The sequence below is a fragment of the Excalfactoria chinensis genome, chromosome 4 (genome assembly GCF_039878825.1).
Source record: "Excalfactoria chinensis isolate bCotChi1 chromosome 4, bCotChi1.hap2, whole genome shotgun sequence".
Lineage (NCBI taxonomy): Eukaryota > Metazoa > Chordata > Aves > Galliformes > Phasianidae > Excalfactoria > Excalfactoria chinensis.
In genome coordinates this window covers 63,766,906-63,787,780 of record NC_092828.1, presented here as the reverse complement: position 1 = coordinate 63,787,780, position 20,875 = coordinate 63,766,906, and the positions used below count along the sequence as shown (strand labels likewise).

Sequence of the window (20,875 nt, the reverse complement as noted above, 5' to 3'; positions counted from 1 at the left end):
AAGAAAATTGTAAATTTATATGATGAACATTTCTAGATTTTAGTCTAATACTGATATTTTTACTTTTTAGATTTAGTTGCTATTTTAAGCATTTTAAAAATGAAATACCTAATAGATTGTGAAAAATATTAGAATTTTGAGTATAAATGTATGACCACTGTCTTACAGGCTTTTAAGTATGTTCATGTAAAGTCAGTGAACAACTGCAAGCATTTACAAATGTTTTCAGATTCAGGAAAATGTGGAACAATATTCAGTGTATTACTGAGTGGTACATATTATTTGAAGTTCTTGCATTTGTAAATAATTTCATGCTTTTCCTTTGGTTAGCTAAAAAAAAATAAAGATCTCTCTTTTCCCAGGTGTGCAAATATGATTATGTGGAGATTCGCAGTGGCCTTTCTTCTGATTCTAAACTACATGGTAAATTCTGCGGTACGGAAGTGCCTGAAGTTATCACCTCACAGTACAACAACATGCGAATTGAGTTCAGGTCTGACAATACCGTGTCAAAAAAAGGCTTCAAGGCACACTTCTTTTCAGGTACAGAAAATCACTCTTGTGTACCTGCGAGAGCCTCTGAGCACGCGCTGCCTGGGTGGAATGAATATTGTGTTTTGCTATGAAAGTGAGCTGTCCTTTCCTTGTAATTTTCACTGCAGTTTTAATTTTGTTTTATTTGCAAAGATATATTCCACTTTTCTTTCTCAAAATAGTGTTCTGAATTGTGACATCTGTATATGGCAGAAAATACATAGAATGCACGTTCATACATCTAGACTACAAAGGAGTTTTAATAACAGCTTTGTAAGATAAGACGGAGAAAGGAAATCTAATGAGCGTTCCTAAACTTCTGTTAGATTTCTTTTCTCTCGAGTTCTATTGCTAAATTGTATTCCAAATCCCACTTCTAATGTGTGATATGAATTACATGCTGTGTATACTCTTTGCCTTTTTTTCACTCAGGTCTCTTAGTATATTACATTAGTTATAAAATTACTACCTCGTGATAGAACATTTGCTTAGCATTATGGGTTCTTTCTTGCCAAACTTTGCACTTCATAATATACTGCAGAAAAACAAATCTTCGTATTTTTCAAAGATTTGCCTATCTTTATTGGACTGTAATTTCTCTGGAGCAGATCAGAGCTGTCAGTTTATGTTGTAGAAGGGCTGTTGAATTAAGTAATTTAGACATAAGCAGAGCTCCAGATCTGTGGACAGATTTGCACAACAGAGGTCTTTGCAATTACCTGCTGAGACTAGATTATGATAATCTGGCTATGGCAGAGTAACAACTAGTGTTAGTAGTGTCATTTTGCATTGTGCTATTCTTGTTCACACATATGCATAGGTATGTTATGTCATTTAAAATAAAACAACAAAACATTTCCCTCTCTGAAAACTCTGGAAGCAATCCAGAAGCATCTGGGATTTGCGTTTTGCTGCACTTTTTTTTTTTTCCTGTAGCTCTTAAAATTCTGAATCTGAAAAATTCTGATTATTTTTAGCATGTAACAAAATGTGTTGCCAATCACCATTATTAGGGTTTGTTCACTGAAATGCTTTAGCAAAGCTGTCATGTAAGTGGTATCGCACTGGTTAGCTCCAATAATCTGGACTATGACAAAGTAAAGTAATGTGAATCAGCATGCCATATGAGTGATAAAGAAGTATAAGGAATGGAAAGTGGGGAAAGGCACTGTCAAAAAGACAACAAAACTTCCAGTGTTTTTCCATTATGACTTTTATTATTATTATTATTTTTAAGGCAATAATAAAGAATGGAAATAAGAGTTTTTTCTCAGATGAAGAAATTAGCTTTTGAAAATATAATTTTATACTAGTCATCACATTTCTGTAGTCAGAAGTACTGACAGATCTGTCTTTGCATGTAGTATTTCCTTTTAAGTAGTTTTAAAACAATACATTGTGTTAGCAAGAGGCTATCAAGGTTTGCTCAGTATTTGTAGTTGAAATGTATATGCACACAGCAGAGCTTCTTCATAGAAGTATTTACACAACCAATCAATTCATGGAGACCCAGGAGTGCTCACAGGCATTGACTTTTTGCAGTAAATATTTCTGCAGTTAATATTGGTGTTCCAGTTCCATAAATAGCCAGCAAGGTAATTTTGTTACATAGTTCAGAATCTATAAAGCTATGACAGATAAGCTTGGAAATTATGACTCTGAAATTTGTAAGCATTGTAGTTCAGGAATTATGGTTTGTGGCCATGCTGAACATGACACACACAAATTCACTTAAATTTCTGCCTTCACTGTTTTTCGGTGAGTTGTTTTTTATTTGTTTGTTTGTTTTTTGTTGCTTTTAAAGCTTTTGTTATAGTTTATGTAATTAATATTATGAATGTTGTCTAGAAAGAGCTTCCAGATAATCTGCTTCCAGATAAGTGTTGTATGTTGAGGAAGGGCTGGGCTGTAATTCATGCAATTCAAAGCATCGTGCTGCAATCCTTCAGAACTGTTTCCATTGTCTCTTTCAGTTTTGAATGAAATGCTTTTTTTTTGTCCCTGGATGAATTTTACTTACTTATCTAAAAGTGGTACATTCTAAATGTTTCCACTGATCACCAGAATAAATCCATTAGCCAGGGCTGAGTCTGAACTAATGTGGCTTTTTTTTTTTTTTTTCTAAATGAATAGAAATGTGTGCTGGGATAGAGTATATCTAATCCTCCTCAAAGAAACATAGTCTCATGTAAATAGTCTTTGAGTCTGTAAGTATATAAATGTGCTGAATGCTTCATGATGCATTTCTGCTGCAATCTCCGCTTTCGTTTCACAAGTCCAACCACTCTGTATTTTCTTTTTATTCTTCCTCAACTTTTCTGGTTATCACTTCTAAAAGATTATATTCCTATATGTTACCTGGATTTCTTCTTTTGACAGTATTTCTTGATCAAAACAGAAACTTTGTAATGCTTTTGAGACAAGTTGAACTTTGAATTTAAAGCTCAAACAAAAGGCTTTAATCTGAGTAATTCATTGGACACAATTCTTGTGTCTGTCAGAAAATGACATGATTTTCTTATCTCTTGAGTTCCTTAATGTGAATATAATATGCTGTTCATGCATTAATTATGCATGGACTTGAGATTTCATCTTGTGCATTTTGACTTTTGGGAGTTAACAGCTGATTACTGTTCAGCTGACAGTGTGGGTTTTTTTCTGCCTCTTTATAAGCTTGTCTTCAGAAAGAAGTACATTGAGAATTATAATATACAGAGAAATACTTAATGAGAGTGGTGTACAGGATGCTTACTGGAAGACACTTAAGATACTTGTAAACATTTAGTTGTAAAACCATACCTCGTGAAAACATTGGTAATGACTAAAACACTGCATCTTGCAATCTATTCACTCTAGAAAGCTCAGCAGAAGGGAGTTAGATAAATCAAGTCTGTATGAAGATTAAGGACAGTAATGTGTTCCTCAAGCACAACCAAGAAAGTTTTTTGCAACCCTTTCAGTGCTGAATTCTGCAGCCATGACTAGAGTTGAGGAAATATGGCTGAGTTCCAGCATAGATGACAGAAAGCAGTTTTTGGATGATTGAAAACCAATGCGATAAACTGTGAAAGCAAACAGGGACACAGGGCACAAAAATGACCTGCACTAGGAAGCTATTTTTGTTGATATAAGAAGACATATAATTGCTTATTTGGCTGCAAAATGGTGTTAACAGCCAGCCAGGTGCTACAGGAAAGTGAGAATTTTATTTATTTATTTATTTTAACATTCTGTAGAATTTACATTTGATGAGACAGATCTGAAAAAAAGCTTAATTGGTAGCCATTGCAGCATCCATCTAAGTGACAGAGAGAATGTAGTATGATTATAATCCAGTTTCCTGGGCACAGGGGGAAATTAGGAGTTGTGACATTCATTTTTTAATACTTTTGCAAAAACTTTTTGGAATTGGCTTCTAAACTAAAAGCTTCCAGAAACAAGGTGTGTGTGTTGTTTTGGGATGGGTTTTTTTATGTGTGTGAGTTTGTTTTGCTTCCATCTTCCTCTCTTCTGTCCTCTCTTCTGCTTGTTCTCTTCCTCTGCTCTGGAGGACAGTAACGTATTCTAATCTGCTTGGAACAGAGGAGTGAATAAACTCCAGGAAAGATATAAGATAATTTTTAAAAATGTATCCTTTTCTGTGTTTTTTTCCTATGATCTATCCTAATAATTTCTTTATACCAGTCTTTATTTAGTGGTACATTTAAATACATTGTCATAATGTTATTAAACTGCTTCCATTTATCACTAATTTTAGAGTTTTAAAAGCATGTGATTTTTCACATGACCATTTGTGGTGTGGTAATTGATGTAATATAGAAATGATTTTTGGGACATCTTATTCTTGGTTGATGATTCACTGATCAGTTAAAAAGAGAAAGCTAGGATGTTTCTATCCTTGAGCAGATTTGTTTTGGAGCACAAACTCATCTCTGGTGCCATCCTGGTACATTTTTTTCCACAGACAAGAAAACTACCTGCAAAGAGAAAATTTTTGTTTTCGAATCTTGCAAGGACTTGATACAGGTCCCTTCAGGCCGAGTACGTATTATTCACAGACTGGTGGCCTCTGAGGGTCTCAGAGGTACGACCATTTGTCCTCTGAATGATTTCAGTCTAACATTTTGTTGGGAATGGATCTTTCCCTATTCTGAGTACTGAAATGAGAAAAGAAAGAAAGAATCCATTCAGAACTGGGAAACTCATTTCCATCTGTCAGCGTAACAAATGGCTTTGTTTCTACATGGCAAAACATTTGTTCCTGTAACTAATACAGACTAATTGTTTTTTTCATGAATTTTTAAAACTGGGCAATCAATTTGACAGAAAATCTGTTCCAAATTATGAAGTGTGAGGAAAGCTTGTTCAGCAGTTGCATCCTTGATTAACCATCTACAAATAATTATTATACCTCAGATATGTTTGAAAGCTTCTCTTTTCTACCTTCTGTCCATGGTTTATATCAGTTTCGTCTCTGAAGAAGTCCAGCTTGGGACTGTTTTCTAATGCACTTGTCTCCAAGAGATTGTTGTATAGAGTTCTTCAGTGTCAATGTACTTTTCTCTATTTTCACAGTTTGATGGAAGGTGAAAACGGAGAGGGCTTTCACTGAGAATTTGCATACTTACTATATACTTGAAAATCAAACTTGAACATGTTTTGAGCTTGCCTTCCATTTGTTATGTTATTTTGGTAGCAAACTGCAAACTAATACTTAGGTGGGGAAATATTGAGGAGTTTTCTTCATAATACATTTAATTTCCTGTTTGCTTGTTACTATTTTTCACTTGCAACATGGAATTAATTTATGACAGTGCTTGCTTTTGCAAAGATGAAAGATTAAAAGTTTTGTTTGAAATGAAGTAGATTTACTGCCTCCTTTTGAGAATTGCATTGCAAGGTGTGTAAACATTATGTTGTGGAAGCTTTTATGCTTCTTTCATCATCAAAATGACCACTAATACCTGGCTTTGGATGTGTCACTCTGGGAGCAACACACATTTTTTGCTGTTTCTTAATGTTCAAATCTGTTCACATCTACAGAAACCTTTCAGGATCTTTCAGTGTAAACTGATTTGAGATTTACAGTGCAAAAAATGACGTAGATACTTAGGTTAGACTGGCAGAATTTCTCTACATCATCATCATCATCATTAGAAGTATTAAAAGTAGAAACTGATTTTTACTGAAACACCTGCAAGTCACTGAGTCCATTTTCACAGATAAAACTGATATCTATGTAATTGTAATGCAGATTGACTGAGGAAAAAGCCTAAGATGACAAAAGAGACTTAAATTATCGATAATGTTTATAGTCTGTAGGAATTCTTATAGTGCCTAATGAAGTCATGAAGCATCTTGTTCAGAGATAACATTTACTGTTGCTTTCCAAGGCACATGAGGCTGAAGGGAACACATACTATGCGTTCCAGCCTTGTAATCAATGGACATCTGGAATGACCCTTATTCCTTTGCACATTTTCTTTTTCTATTTTGTATGTTGAAATGGCAGAGTTAGTAAGATGCCATTGTATGTAAAAAATTGTGTATATACACACACACATAATAATATTGTATATATTTTTATTTGTCAGGTTTTATACTAGTGTGTATACATAATGTATATAAATGTATATAACCATATCTGTATACCTATGGGTGTGTGTATGTGTGTGTGTATATATATATGTACACACACGTCCAGAGCAGTCTCCCTATCTCAAATGTACTGGCCTCAACTAAAATGACAACAGCTGAATGACATAGAAGGGTGGCAGCTGAGGCCTCTTGCTAGAATGACATGCTGTTAATCTAGTTTGGCTTTTTTCCATGCAAAGAATTTTGAGCTGTTTAATGCAGGTCATATTTCCTCCCCTACTCTCTGCTTTACTTCTAACACACTAAAAGCTCTTTTTAGGGATTATATGTTAATAAACAGAACTGCACGCTATATTGTAGATCTCCTTGAAGTAATTAATGCCAGTTTCTTTTGTATGCTTTTCAATGAAATGTTTTCCTTTTTGAGATATTCTCTAATGTCTAGATTCATTTAAAGTAAAGCACACTGCCACTCTGCTGGAAAGAAAAAGCAACTTATTCAGAAAGTTTATGTTAAGTCATTCTTTTCTTACATCGTTAATGTGCAGAGCCTGAAGCCTTGTTTGGCCTCTGCCTGCCTTTCGACACACCACTGCTAAATTGTGGAATTTGCATAGAGCTGGAATATTTTGTGTTGGTCATAGATTGCACTCCTGTTGTTTACCAGAATAAAGCTCTGGATTAAATATTTATGAAATCTTTACCAGCTAGACCACTTGAAGGAATAAATGCTGGTAACTGTCTCCTTTGATGCAGCTTGTTTGATTTGTGTTCCCTTTCTCAGAGATCTGTCCCTCTCTTCTAAGAAAGATGAGACAGAATATTTGAGCCGTGGTGTAGGGTGAGCAATAAGCAGATAGAAGTAAAGTAGCAGAAAACTGAGAAGAATGACTGTACCTTAGTTTATCCTGATCTCAAGGTCTGTGCTAAACCCTTTTCTTTTTGAGGACGAGCTCTTCTTCTTCCTGCTCACCTCTTCTTGTTGTGTATTTCTTAGACAAGGATGAGTGTTCAAAGGACAATGGCGGTTGCCAGCATGAATGCATCAACACAGTAGGAAGCTATGTTTGTCAGTGCCGGAATGGATTTGTGCTACATGAAAACAAGCATGACTGCAAGGAGGGTAAGTTGTATGGTATTTGGACAGTAGATTATACAATTCTTTCAGCAAGGTCTTTGCAGTTCTTCTTCCAGGGCAGGGGAAAAAAAAGAGGAAAAAAAAAAGAGAGAAAAAAAAGATTAAAATGGTGTCTTGCCACCTGAGATGTTTGGGTGAAACAATCCCTTTTCTCTGTTCCCTCATTCCCTCCATCCCTAGTTCTTGTGTATGTCTGAGTTTGAGGTTCCATAGGTTTAGAAAATTTGGAATTGCTGACCACTCAACTTCAGCAGAGAATGCTTCTTTTAGTAGTGCTGTGAGGTGCAGAGCATTTAGAGCTGTGACAGGATATTAAATTAAAACAGTACAAAACAAGGAGACCGAGTTTTTGAAGAGGAGCCTGGTAAAGTTATCACTTGCTTCCATCAGTGGCTGTGAGCCTCCTTACATTTAGACTGGCATTGTATCTCACTGTATGAGCCGCTGTTCAGGGTTTATTTTGCAGAACATATTCAGACAATCTAAATTCCAGTCAAGTCTCTACACATCTTTTTTCCTATTTTCTGTCTAAAGTTGTGACTACCTCCATCCATAGTAGGCTTGGTGATGTAAGTAGCATTTAGATGATCTGCAAATGATCCTTAAGTGTGTAATATTCTATGAGCCTCTGTAATTTTTCAAGGCTGTTTCCTATCATATCTCCTTTGTGAATCACTTGTATTATCCCTGATTTTGGAATGATACTTGCCTCTTCTAAAAGATTCTTGATAAATAATTCTCTGCTTAGAAAGAAACTTGAGATTGTTAAGGAAAAAAAAAAAAAAAAAAAAAAGTAGGTCTTTTTGCTTGCCTTCTTCATGTGCTATGTATTTTATTTATTGAGAGAGGCACTTCTGGATTCAATTTTGATATGAATGACACAACTGTTCTTGGTGCACAATAAGAATTCAGACTTAGCAGTTGTATACTTTTCCCTAGAAACTGTGTTTTAGGTTGTTCTTTAGCTGATTGCTCTGTAGTTGCAATATGAAAATTTGTGAGAAAAAAACTACGTTGTTCAAGAAATATCATTTCATGTTGCATAGGCAAGATAATCCTATGTGGATTTTCATACTTATTTGCAAGCGGAAGGGGGGAAAGATTAGAATATTTGACTGCATTTTAATGCATAGTTTGTGTGTATTTATAAATTTACATTAAAAAAAGAAATATCCATTGTAAACAACAGTATATGCTTCACAAATCAAAGCATGCTAGGTTAACTCCCATAAAGTGTTTGTCAAGGAGGAGGAATAAGATCCTTCACACTTGGGAGGGTGTTTAGCTGTGTTCCTAATGATCCTTTCAGTTCAGTGGGTCACCTAACAAGCAGTGTACTTTTCTGGCTACCGCTGAATACAGAACTCCCAGACTAATTGATACTCTCACTATTGGCGCAGCTGAGTGTGAACAGAAGATCCACAGTCCCAATGGCATCATTACGAGTCCCAACTGGCCTGACAAGTATCCCAGCAGAAAGGAGTGCACCTGGGAAATCAGTGCCACCCCTGGGCAGAGGGTCAAATTGGTGAGTAGCATCTGAACAAAGGCAATAGCATGGCCCTTATGGGGCTTATCTGCTCTGAGCAATATACAATAATACTCAAGAGAAAGAAAAAACAACCATTAGTTGTGCTGGCATGCACAGGCTTTGTCCTGAAGGTCTCAGCAATGTGAACTTGGTAGATGTGCAAATGGAGGGAGAGAGAAATTGTTGTATCAAAAATTTTGGAGCAGGGAAACCTAAGGTCTCTTTAAGGAAGTAGAAGCAGTAGCCTAAATTGTTATGGGGATGAATGGGATGTTGCCACCTCATAACTCCTGGCCTTAACCACAGCCATAATCCCTGTTACTAGTGCTGATGTGAGGTCATTTGTTGATTCTAGATCTCCAAAATTAAAAAGGTTAATATATTTCTGCAGAGTAGGAGGGGGTGGAACAAGTGGTGCATGATCTGTCCATCCAAAGAGTGAAAAACAGGTTTTTGTTTCAGATGTCCTTCCTTACTGCCAACTCTGAACAGCACTTCATACCGTCTGCAGTAGCAAAAGCCAGTCAAACATTTGCAGGGGCACGTTACTACAAAAGCTTTTTTCAATACTTTTCTAAAAGAAATGTATTTAAAATGATCTTTTGCCAATGAAATTGGAAAAAAAAAGAAAAAGAAAGAAAGAAAAACAATAGAATTTTACTAAATTATTTTAGTAAATTTTGCAAAGTAAAATTTGAAAAAATAGCCCCACAATTTAGAGCCTGAAATCCACTTTTATGTGGCCAGTATCATCAGCCTGCTGATTTCTGTATGTGTATGATCTTTAAAATCTGACTAGTGCAGCAAAATATCGTGTTCATAATATTAAAGCAATACTTCCACTATAGATAAAATTTTTTCTTGGGCTTTAATACCATATTAAAGTTTACTCCTCACAGTTTATTTAGCCAAATTAAACAAGGAGAGAATTGATTTCCTGATGCTGACAAACCATGTGAATTGTGGGGCTGTTTTTCATTTTCTGAGGGGGCTGTCTATGCAGAAACTAATCACTTCTGATTGTTCTCACTCTGATAATGACTGAAGGCTCTTCCTGATAAGGGTAAAGTTAAGCATTTGGTGTAATTAGAAAGCCAATGAAAAAGACAGAAATGCACTTCTGAATTTTTAAATAAAATGTGCAGATAAAGATGGCTTTGAAAATGTATGTATCGGAGAGAAATATTCTAAAGCTAATCATCCGGATGTTTATAAGAGACAGACTTAAGTGTCTCATTCAGGCAGCTATCCGTAAGTGCCACCAACATATCAACTCAGTAAGTGCTGTAGATAGATAGAAAGGCTGGCCATTCAGAAACTGTACGTAACACTTCTGAGTCCCGTTCCCACTAAAAAGACAACCAAAGTGGGACTGTAATGGTGGAGGAGTAGATATTCAAAAGTATTTGTCCCAGGAAAGGCCAGGTGTGACTTAATTATATTTCCAGATTTATTAAGTTATTTGTGAACACTACTGACACTAAATAGTAGGGAGGAAGTTCATGTTAGTTCTTCTCTTACAAGCCTGTTCTTAGTCCATAGCTAGGAACTGACCTCTGAAAAAAGAGAAAAAGTTCTCTCAGAGTGCTTGGAAATTACAGACTTGTGTTTCCTTTTAAATAGTTTCTTTGGTTCTACTTACAATTTCTAGACTCAATAGCTAGACTCAAAAGTTTTACAGATGTTTTCTGTTTTTGAGAAAGATTGGAAAGAAAAAGAAAAAAAGTTCAAAATAATAGATATCTTACGGTTCATGGTGGGAATTTTTTTTCTAGAGAGTGATATGTTTGTGCTGATGAGAAATAAATAAACTAAAAAAAAATTGGAAATTGGATCACATCTATTGCTCCACTGACTGAAAATTGGCTTCCCTCAATTTTGTATTTAAGTAACTCCCCTATAGTTAGTCTCACTTGTTTTGTGTTTTGTGGGTTTTTTAAATTTTATTTGGGTATAAAAGATTGTACGTACTTGGCATCATAGAATTAGGATGTCCGACAACAATTTAAGAGCTGCAGGAAGAACTGCTGTACAGCTGTTTTCACTGCTTCTGCAGTTTTGTTCCCTTAATAGAAAACAGAGTTTCCTGTGAACCTGTGTCTGCCTTTTTGTTCAACTTCCCACTTTTCACAAAAAAAAATATGAAGGCTGCCCTAAAACTAATGCCTCCTGTTTTACAATGATGACCCATGCCATCAGAGGCAGATGTCAGTGGTATGGCAGTAGAGGTTGAACTTTTCTGCCAGTGTTCTATTGCATGTTGTTACTGTGTGGCAGATGGCAGCAGAGGATCAGTCTGACACAATGGTGTCTGAGGTGAGAGGGTGCATGAAGCAAAGGGGTGGAATTGAATTCTTCAATGGGGAAAAAATGTCACCTGTGCTTGCTGAATGTTTGTGGAGACCAAACAGTGAATGTGACCATAGTGAGGCAGTGGGTGCTGTGTTTCTGCAGTGACGACAGCGATGAGAAGACAAGCCATGTTCGGGATGGCCATGCAGGTTTTTACTAGAATGGCATACAGGGTCTTGTTCATTTCTGGGGTAGATCCACAGCTAATGGTGGTGACCATGCTGAAAAATGCTGTTTTGTAGCTGAGAATTGGTTCTGTCAAATGATGTTATTGAGTTCATTGTATCTTTTGCAGTTTCTGTGGAAGTAAATAGGAGGCATTGCTTTCAGAGCAATTTATGTAATATTTTAGTATTTGGGTTCTTTGGGCAAAAATTCTTTATAGGTTATCAGAAGATATTTCTTTTATGTCAGCTGCTAAACGTAAATTATCACATTTCATATTGGCTGGATTTTGTAAGGAACTCTGTAGGTTGGATTTCCTTTGGTGTGCCAGGTACAATGCTTAATTAAGATATTTGTTCAGTAACTAACAGGGTGTTTTTTTGTTTTGTTCAGTATTTTTATATAACTTCTTAATTGTTTAAAGTTTTGTTGTTTTTTTTTCCTGTCTCAAAGTTGTGTATGTATATTACATTCTCAGTGTTCACAAGAGAGGCCAAAGTACCAGCATTTTAATCAGGTTCACACTTGGCCCTGGTCAAAAAGCCATATGTGAAGTCTTTTAGATGTTCTCTTAACATGAATTTATTTCCACTTGTTCATTCTTGGAAGACACTCTCCCTTATTTGAAAAGCAACTATTAGTTTTCTATGCTTTAACAGTTTCTGTAGGGTGCAGCATACGCTTTTGGGAAATGCCTTTGTTTAGACACTCTTAGAAAACTAAATGCCAGAAATTCTTATGAGATTGTTGCTTAGGCTCTGCTTCAAATGGCTCACAATTTGCATTTTTTAATAGAACTGAATTCGTCCTGACAAGCTTCCTTGAGCACTGATAGAGACTGTGAGAATGTGAGAACTGAGGAACTCAGAAATTAAAGCAAATGTTTTAAAGTGTAGGAGAAACATCATAGATTCGAAATGAAGTAGTTTGTTGTTATTGTGTTTAGATCATTGCAGTAATCTAAATCTTCTTGTAAGAGCTGAAGAAACCAAAGTAGTCTGCCAAAGTGTTTAATTTTTTTTTAATATATAGTAAATATAGTCAAAATAATGTTCCTATATTTCATCATTTCACTAGCAAAAATGTGATGTTAGCATGAAGGATGCAGCTTGAAGTATTCTTAGTTTTGTAATAATAGAAATTCCATCATTAGTAATAGATTAGGAATTAAAATTATCACATACAACCAGGCATGTGGAAAGGTCATCCTCAAAGGCTTTAGTTTTGAAGTCAGGTTAAGAAAAAAAGGAAAGTGTTATGGTTCACAGATGCTTCAAGGGCTCGGTTATCTGAGGCACCAAAAGACTTCCTGCTTTTTTGCTCTGTTTCAAATGTTCTGTGAAATTTATAATAATCTTACAAAGAATAATTACTCAAAGGAAAGGCCACAATACTCTAAATTTAAAACTCTGTTACACAGATATTCACATGTGATTCAAACTGATGGAGTTGTAGAAGCAGTTAATGCTATTATCCGTTGTCTCTGCTTTGTGTTCTGAAACATACTACACACATACCTTGTAAATTCAGTACTACACTGATTCATTCCACTTTTCTTTTCCCAGACTTTCAATGAATTTGAGATAGAACAACATCAAGAATGTGCCTATGACCACTTGGAAGTGTTTGATGGTGAAAGTGAAAAATCACCAATTCTGGGACGTTTGTGTGGCAGTAAGATACCAGAGCCTCTCATTGCTACTGGAAACAAAATGTTTCTTCGCTTTATTTCTGATGCATCAGTTCAAAGGAAAGGCTTCCAAGCAACACACTCTACAGGTCAGAATATCAGGATGTGGCTTACGAATAACTTCCCCTTCATTCTTTAGTGGAAGATACTCAAGCATTTCTTTTTATAGGAACAGGATGATTTGAAAGATAACACAGTGTTACAACTCAACCTAATGAAACAGTAGGAAAAATTGGAGATTGCAGAGAACATTCTCTAATATTTTAGACATTTCTTTCTCCCTTTTTGCCTCCCAATTTTTTCTTTTTCTCCTTCTTGCTTTCTCTTTCAGTTTTCTAGGTAAACAAGTAAAAGATTTTTAAGCAATATCTGATATATATAAGTTAGTCTAAGAGATTTTTCATAGGATTCATTAGTTTATAAAAGTTTCAATGGCTTTTCATTGTATTTTAAATGGCAGTACTTCACTGAGGCATGTGATGCACCCCTGTTATTTTTTTGTTCTAACTTAAACAAGAGTCTGGGCTTTGTATAAACAGCTATTACTTTCCTGCAGAGCTATGAAGGGAAAGACACGCAAAAGAAGAGTAAGAAAAACAATACCAAAGGTTGCCTAAAGAGCTTAGGAAAATAATTTCCTTCCCATTTACCATTTAACTTTATTGTTTGTCAGAAATCACTGAAATCTAAAGTGCAATTGCATTAATAGATAAGGACATTTTCAATATGCATGCGTAATTTCGCTGGCATTGTTTGTCTTACAGCGGCCCCTAGTGCTGAATCTCTGAACTTCCATTGCCTGCTGTAAAACAAGATCGATTTTTTTTTTGTGTGTGTTATTTCATTTCTTTTTTTCTTTGTTTCACTTTGTCTACCGCAGTACATTCCTTCACTTTCCTTTTACTTTTTTTATTGACATACAATAGTCGACTGAAAATTCCTCATACAGCAGTGTTAACATTTTTCTCCTTTTTTCCCCTTTATTAAGAATAAACCTGTATTAATTAAATTTTTCAGAGAAAACAACATATGCACTGTTTTTCACTTTTCATGATCTGAGCCTGGAAATGGAAAAGCTTAACTACCTGCCATTCAATTTATGTTTTTCTTGTCTAAAAGCCTGCTTTGCATACGGCTCTGTTAGCTTTCCCTACGTGATTAACCCTTCCCCTTCAACAGAAAATTAGATAGAAATGGTAACAATTACTCATTTGTTAAATTACCGTGAGGTAAGTAATTAAAGGTCAGAAGTCTTGTTAGAAACAGGTGGTGTGAAACTACCAAATAAAAGTGCTGAGTTTTATATGCCTTAACTGTAAAAACTTTCTGAGCAAGCATAATAGTGCTCTTCTGAGAAAGTCTGGAGAATAAAATCTGTCCAGTTTTTAAGAATGCTGTAAAAATTATTAAGTTTGCCTCATGAAGCTAAACTAGGACGTTTATTTCTCCAGTCTGCTGTTGCACAAAATGCTCATTAGGTTGAATAGCACGACACCAGTATGAGCTTTGGAATACCACTTGAATGAGAGACACCTCAGATTTTGCAGTGTTGAGGCCAAAACAGTTGTTCCATAGAAATATTACCTGCATGCTTTTGACACATTCATTAGTGAATCTAACAAGTGTTTAAACTGTGGATTTTATTTTCTTATTATTTTCTAGATATGACTATTTAGCAGCAATAAAGAATCAAAAAACAGATTGAATTAAAAGACTTTTAAAACAATGTTTCTGAAATGTAACATAGAAGGGAAAATAATTAAGAAGGAATTTATAAAGGTCCTCCCAACAGAAGATTAAAGATCATTGCTTAAGGAATGACTTGGCTGCTTAAACACCTGGGTATCCCTTCTGGATAGCCTTGTTCATGTTGCCTAGTCATAAGCTGCTGTTGCAGGAGGTTCCAGGTGTGCTGTAGGTCCTATTCTTATCTGCCAGCCCTGGGACAAATCTGGGTATATCAGATATCTCACTTTGAGCTTTTAATTCACTACTGGAATGGCTCTGAGAATTCAGTATGGCAGTGACGTATCAAAGTTGTATTCTTGTTTTGCTTGTTCAGGTAGAGTGGGATGTAGCAGGTTTAAACCTGAAACTTAAACCTTTTCCCATCTATCCAGCTTGTCAGTCAAGAGTCTACTGCTCCATTTTCTGTTATCATTATAAGAAGTCTGAGAGAACCTAAAAGGCCTCAAAACAAGAGATACCTAAAATGTTTTTGTTTCTTAGATGATCTAGAAAAAATCTCCAATCTAAAGCTATTATAAGAATAATACTTTACAAGTCAGGCATATTTGTGTGCAGTCAGATATGTGCATTGCCTTTACATCACAACAGATATACCTGCAAAACTCTTTGATGACCAGTACAGGCAAATGATACCTAGACTAAACCCAGCTGTCTGGCACTGCCCTCTGATGCAGTCCTATCATAGTGTCTGTGTCATATAGGCTAATGCAGCACTGTAAAAGTAGACTTTTGAAAGTACAACTTTGTCCTTAAAAAATGAAATGAATATATATATATATATTTCTAAAATGGGACTTTTAGGATATTTTGTTCTAAAACAGTAAAAGTCAATATTCCATGGGAGAAGGGTAGAGGAAACCCATGTTCTGCTGTGGGGGGCCCCCAACATAAAAAGGAGATGATAGAGAGAATCCAGAGGGGACAACAAAAATGATCGGAGGAATGAAGAACCTCTCCTGTGAAGAGAGAATGAGAGATTTGGAGTTGTTCACACTGGAGAAGGCACTGGGGAGGTCTGTAGGCCTTTCAGAACCTTAATGGACCTACAGGAAAAGCTAGAGAGGGACTTTTTAATAAGGGAATGCAGTGATAGGAGAAGGTGTGATTGCTTTTAGATATGCAGAAGATTTTACTCAGAACTTGACGAGTCACTGGCACAGCCTGCCCAGAGAAGCTGTGGATGCTTGATCCCTGGAGGTATTTCAAGGCAAGGTTCCATAAGGATTTCTTTGGGCAACTTATCTAGTGAGAAGCGTGTCTGCCTACGGCATGTGATTAGAACTAGATGATATTTAAGGTCCATGCCAACCCAAAGCATTCTATGAAAGGGAATTTGCCATTTTCTGCAGTTGCTGATATGGTAACAGCTTTCCTTTAAAGTCATGTCCACTGTAGCAAAGAGAAGGAAACAATGCAGACAGTTCATTAAACATTTTCTTCTTTAGCAGCTGTTCTGTGTCTGAAGCAGGGAGATGTTCCTGTTGGCAACACTCCAGTCAGAAAAACGAAGTAACAAAAACATAAATGAAATCAAATACTGAAATAAAATAAAATAAAATAAAAAATAACAAGGAAAAAATAATCCATTAATAACAATGAGAAATAAATGCTTGAAGTATCTCATTTTGCATGTTTTCTTTAACATGTGCCTTTTATTTTATGACTTTTAAAGTAGAAGGATTTTTAAAAAGTGAGATTCAATGACAGAACATGCATAAACAGATTAGATTACTTACGTTATTCATATTTCCTGTTTTGACTCATTCATTTGCTTGTTAAAAAATAATGATTTGCTTATTATTGTCATCATTACTTGGCACCTGGACTGATGGCTGCAGATGGGTCTTGCCTGTCTCAAAGGGGGAACCAGATCCTAGCCCAGCAGCTGGCAGGGCTCATTGAGAGGGCCTTAAAGTAGGTATGAAGGTGGATGGTCATGAAGGTGGATGGGAATGAAACCATGTTTAAACTGGACTGCACCATAAAGTGTATAGTCTTATTTAAATTACAAACCCTTTAAGTAGTTGTAAACAGTCTTGAAAACAAAACGTGTTTTATGCTTGTGTGGAAACAGAGTTTTTAAATAAAACTTTGGGTTCAATGTAGGAAAAGGATCTTCAGCTTAGACTTTGCTTGAAGAACAGACTTCTACAGCTACATGACTTTTGCTGGTAGCAGCAGTTATTTCTAAGCCAGGATCTTTTGACAAATACTTGTCCATCGTACTACGTAGTAAACAAGCTAGCAAGACTAGTTGTGGTATTTAGAAAAGAGCTAATTCTCCAATCACAGCATGAAGATTAAATCTGACACTCTTTTGTAACATAGGGCACATGTATGAGTTCATGCTGATCACCAACTGCATCTGCTAAAGCTGATATGTCCCTGCCACTTCTGTCATTAATCCATGTGGAAAGGCTGATGCCGCTGAATGGTGGACACCCCACTTAGAGCTTTTGGCTTGTTCTCAAATGTCTACCTGAAGAAAGTTGTACCATTTTCCTTAAAACTTTTGTTTTCCCTGTCTTTTAGTACTTTACTTGGAAATTATGAAATATATTCAAGTCTCTGTAGTTATATAAAAAGAAAAAGAAAAAGATGTATGTAGTGATAATTTGGAATAGTGAGTCTGTCTTTATACTGGATAGTACTCTGTGCATCCTCTGATTATGGAAAGAAAATTTTAATTTTCACTGAAAAGCTTAGTCTACTTTTTCTTCCTTAATTTTCAGAGTGTGGTGGTCGGTTGAAAGCTGAAACCAAGCCCAAAGACCTGTACTCACATGCTCAGTTTGGTGATAACAACTATCCGGTTCAGGCAGACTGTGACTGGCTCCTGGTGGCAGAGCGTGGCTATCGAGTTGAATTAATGTTCCAGACTTTTGAGGTTGAAGAAGAGGCAGACTGTGGTTATGATTACGTGGAGCTCTTTGATGGTCATGATAAGACAGCTATGAGACTTGGTCGATTTTGTGGTTCTGGGGTAAGTAACCAGGTACTAAAGCTTTTCTTTTTATTTCCACAGCAAGTAATAGAAAGAGGGAAAAGGCATTAGGAGGAAAAAGGATAAGGAGAGATGAGGTTGAGTTACTAGATGTTATAATAAAATAACAAATTATCTAATCCAGTTGTTTTTTTTTGTTTGTTTGTTGTTTTGTTTTTTTTTAAGAAATTTGCAGATATGGCATTTGAAAGCATTTCATTGAAATGTTTTCCACAGTAAATATTTTTGTCTATTTATTAAACAAAGTATTGTAATACTATGTTAAGTTTTAGGTTGCTGAAACTGGAGTGTGTATCGGTTTCTCTAGAAAAGTTAGCAGCATTTTCCCTTACAGAGAAATGCATTGGTATTGAAAACTAATACATTCCATGAATTGGAGTGAAAAAGTTACTCTTTATAGGGAAGAGCTTCCCAGAAAGCATTTATAGTGTACTTATCTGTAGCTTCAAAAAGTATTATACAGCATTTATATAGATACTGTTCAGTCCCAGAGCTCAAGATTGTGGATGGTTGGATACTAATACAATCCCCCCAAAATTTTAATGGATAGAACTTCCACTGGCAGACAAAAATTCAAATATCATGATTTAAACTGGTGTCCAGCTTTAAGGAATTTAGGTCATCATTTCCTCTGTCTGCCTTAAAAAATTCCTCAGCTATAGTCTATATCTGAATGTGTAGAAGTATTCTCTCAGTTGACACCATGTGACACCTAGTGCTGTTACACAACAAGATGTGACAGGAGAAGAACAATCTCAATAAGTAAAAACAAAACACCTGAATGAAGGGGACAAATACAGAGTCAACAGATAATTTACTTACTGGTTTTTTTTTGTTTGTTTTTTGTTTTTTAACTTTATTTTAGCCACCAGAAGAAATCTATTCAGCAGGGGAAACTCTTTTACTTCACTTTCACACTGATGATACAATCAACAAGAAAGGATTCCATATACGATACAGAAGTATAAAATATCCAGACAGTGTGCGCACCAAAAAATAACACAAGAACCTCTATTCAGTAAAAGGAGAGCGAAACAAAAAGGAATGCACAGTGGAAAGGAAGTCATGTCTTTTTTATTTAACTGAAGTTATTAGCACAAATGTTTTATACGAGTCCAATTGAAATGATGACTTTTAAAACCAGAGACAAAAACAAACAAACAAAAATTTAAAAACACTTATCTATCCCAGTGGAATACACATGATGGTGATGTGCAGGCTCCATACTTGACTGTCTCTGATGGTGAAAGGACTTTGTACGCTTCCAGGAGATTATAAAAGCTTTTGTCCATGGTTTGACATTTGTCATAGATGAGTGAACATTCAATCAATTATGTCCAGGTGAGGTGACCTTACAAAACGTTCTTCCTTCTGACAGTTGTATGGTGTCCAGGAGAAAAGTAGAAAAACTCTTTCAGGTCACGCACGCAAAATACTGTCCTTATATCTACTTGCTTTAACTTTGTATCCTGCAGACAATGTGTATAAGGACTTGAAAGAAGATATGAAATTGAAAGGTTTTCTGCATTGTTCTGTATTTTTTACCTGTTTATCTATCATATCAGGTTATCAGCATTTTGAAACTGGAAAATCTTACTTCTGAAACATAGTGAGTATTTTGTTTTACTTATGACTGAGAAGTCTGAACTGTCACATTGGTCATCATTAGCTTGACCAAACTAGTTAACTGAATTTGAACAATGTAAGCATCTGAAAATGTTAGGTTTACTGGTTAAGTAAGCTATGTCTGATGATGTGCTCTTATTTTGCACTGAACATAGAATATAGACAGATGAAAACCTATCATCAATCAAATCTGTATCCATGAGATATAGTTTTGTCTGAAACTTCTACTGAATTTGTTTTCAACAGTACACTTGGAGCCACTGCAAAGCTTTATTTCATTGGACCTCTTTATTACTGAGCTAATTGTCTTGTTTAGCTAATCAGAAATGAAGTTACAGTAGTATCCAAGTGGGAGGTTTCCTTAAGATTATTTTTTTTTCTCTGAAAGGAAGAGTATCTGTGATGATGAAAAAAGCAAATCAAAACAGTGGATCCTGGGTTTGTTTCTTATCAAGTGTGAATCCTTATGGTGCTATTCCGTGAACATTAAAAACAACAACAAAAATAACCAACAAGAAGTTTTAGTCTTTTGAGCCAACAGCTTGCAAGATCATGAATGTCTCACTATGCCTGGCTGAATCCAGAAAAGGAAGTCTTTGCTGCTCTGAGGGAGGGCAGGTTGCAATGGCAGCACTAGTCCTGTGGAACAAATACTACTATTGCCTTAGAATCCTCGCACACTATCAGACAGATCTTCCTGTGGATAAACCTCTAATTTGATAAATAAGTCAATGACTTGGACATTTTAGCATATGCTAACAGAAGGATCTTCAAGCAAAATCCTCATCTGCAGAATGAGATCATCTGCCTGTAAATACACAGCGACTTGCTTTTGATGTAGAGATATGTTACGTTTAGAACTGAGGTATTCTATGTGCTTTAGGCCATACATGGCTTTAGTCTTAATGTATATGCTTTATGTAAGTATTGTATGTATGACTGCTTCAAGGGAGTGAGAGGTATTGTATGGATGAACACTGAATTGTTTCTTTATGTGCCAAGTTCTACCAGGACCCCATTTGACTGTAGCAACTTTTCTTTAAAGGCTTCATAGACAGATAACGGGACTTCTAGCTGGCAAGAACCAAGTTAAAAGTATTATGTTTCACTCTACAAGAAATACTATTTTGATATCCTTTCTTGTAAGTTGCTACTCAGATTAGCTTAGTTTCTGTTACCTTATTATGACCATACATTGGCACTAATAAATCCGATCTTTTTTTATAAAAATAAAAAAAACAAATGACTGTATAGTTGTCTTTGGCTGCTTTAACACCTCCATCTGTTTACATCTTACTGTTTTCTTTTCCAGACAGCTTATGTGTATGAAACTTTAAACAATTTCTGTATTTTTATAATGCTGATCCCTTGTCCTTTTGTTTAGTTCGTGTTACAGGTTATTTGCACATGAAGTACATTTTTTTTCAAGGTCTTTTACTAAAAATCCAGTTAGGAAAATTACTGTGCTTATATATAAGAACCACCTTT

The 20,875-nt window shown here is 35.7% G+C and overlaps 1 protein-coding gene across 5 annotated transcripts in view; it reads left to right on the top strand.

Annotated features, from left to right (window-relative positions):
* Window positions 1-20,621, top strand: part of TLL1 (tolloid like 1) — a 127,834-nt gene extending 107,213 nt beyond the window's left edge. For all 5 annotated transcript variants that reach the window (XM_072335999.1, XM_072336001.1, XM_072336000.1 and 2 more), the window contains 6 exons: window positions 363-543; window positions 7,130-7,255; window positions 8,671-8,798; window positions 12,884-13,097; window positions 17,490-17,740; window positions 18,627-20,621. In XM_072335999.1, the coding sequence (XP_072192100.1) occupies window positions 363-543; window positions 7,130-7,255; window positions 8,671-8,798; window positions 12,884-13,097; window positions 17,490-17,740; window positions 18,627-18,761 (1,035 nt within the window). In that variant the 3' untranslated portion in view covers window positions 18,762-20,621. The remainder of the gene's footprint in view (window positions 1-362; window positions 544-7,129; window positions 7,256-8,670; window positions 8,799-12,883; window positions 13,098-17,489; window positions 17,741-18,626) is intronic.
* Window positions 20,622-20,875: the final 254 nt, after the last annotated feature.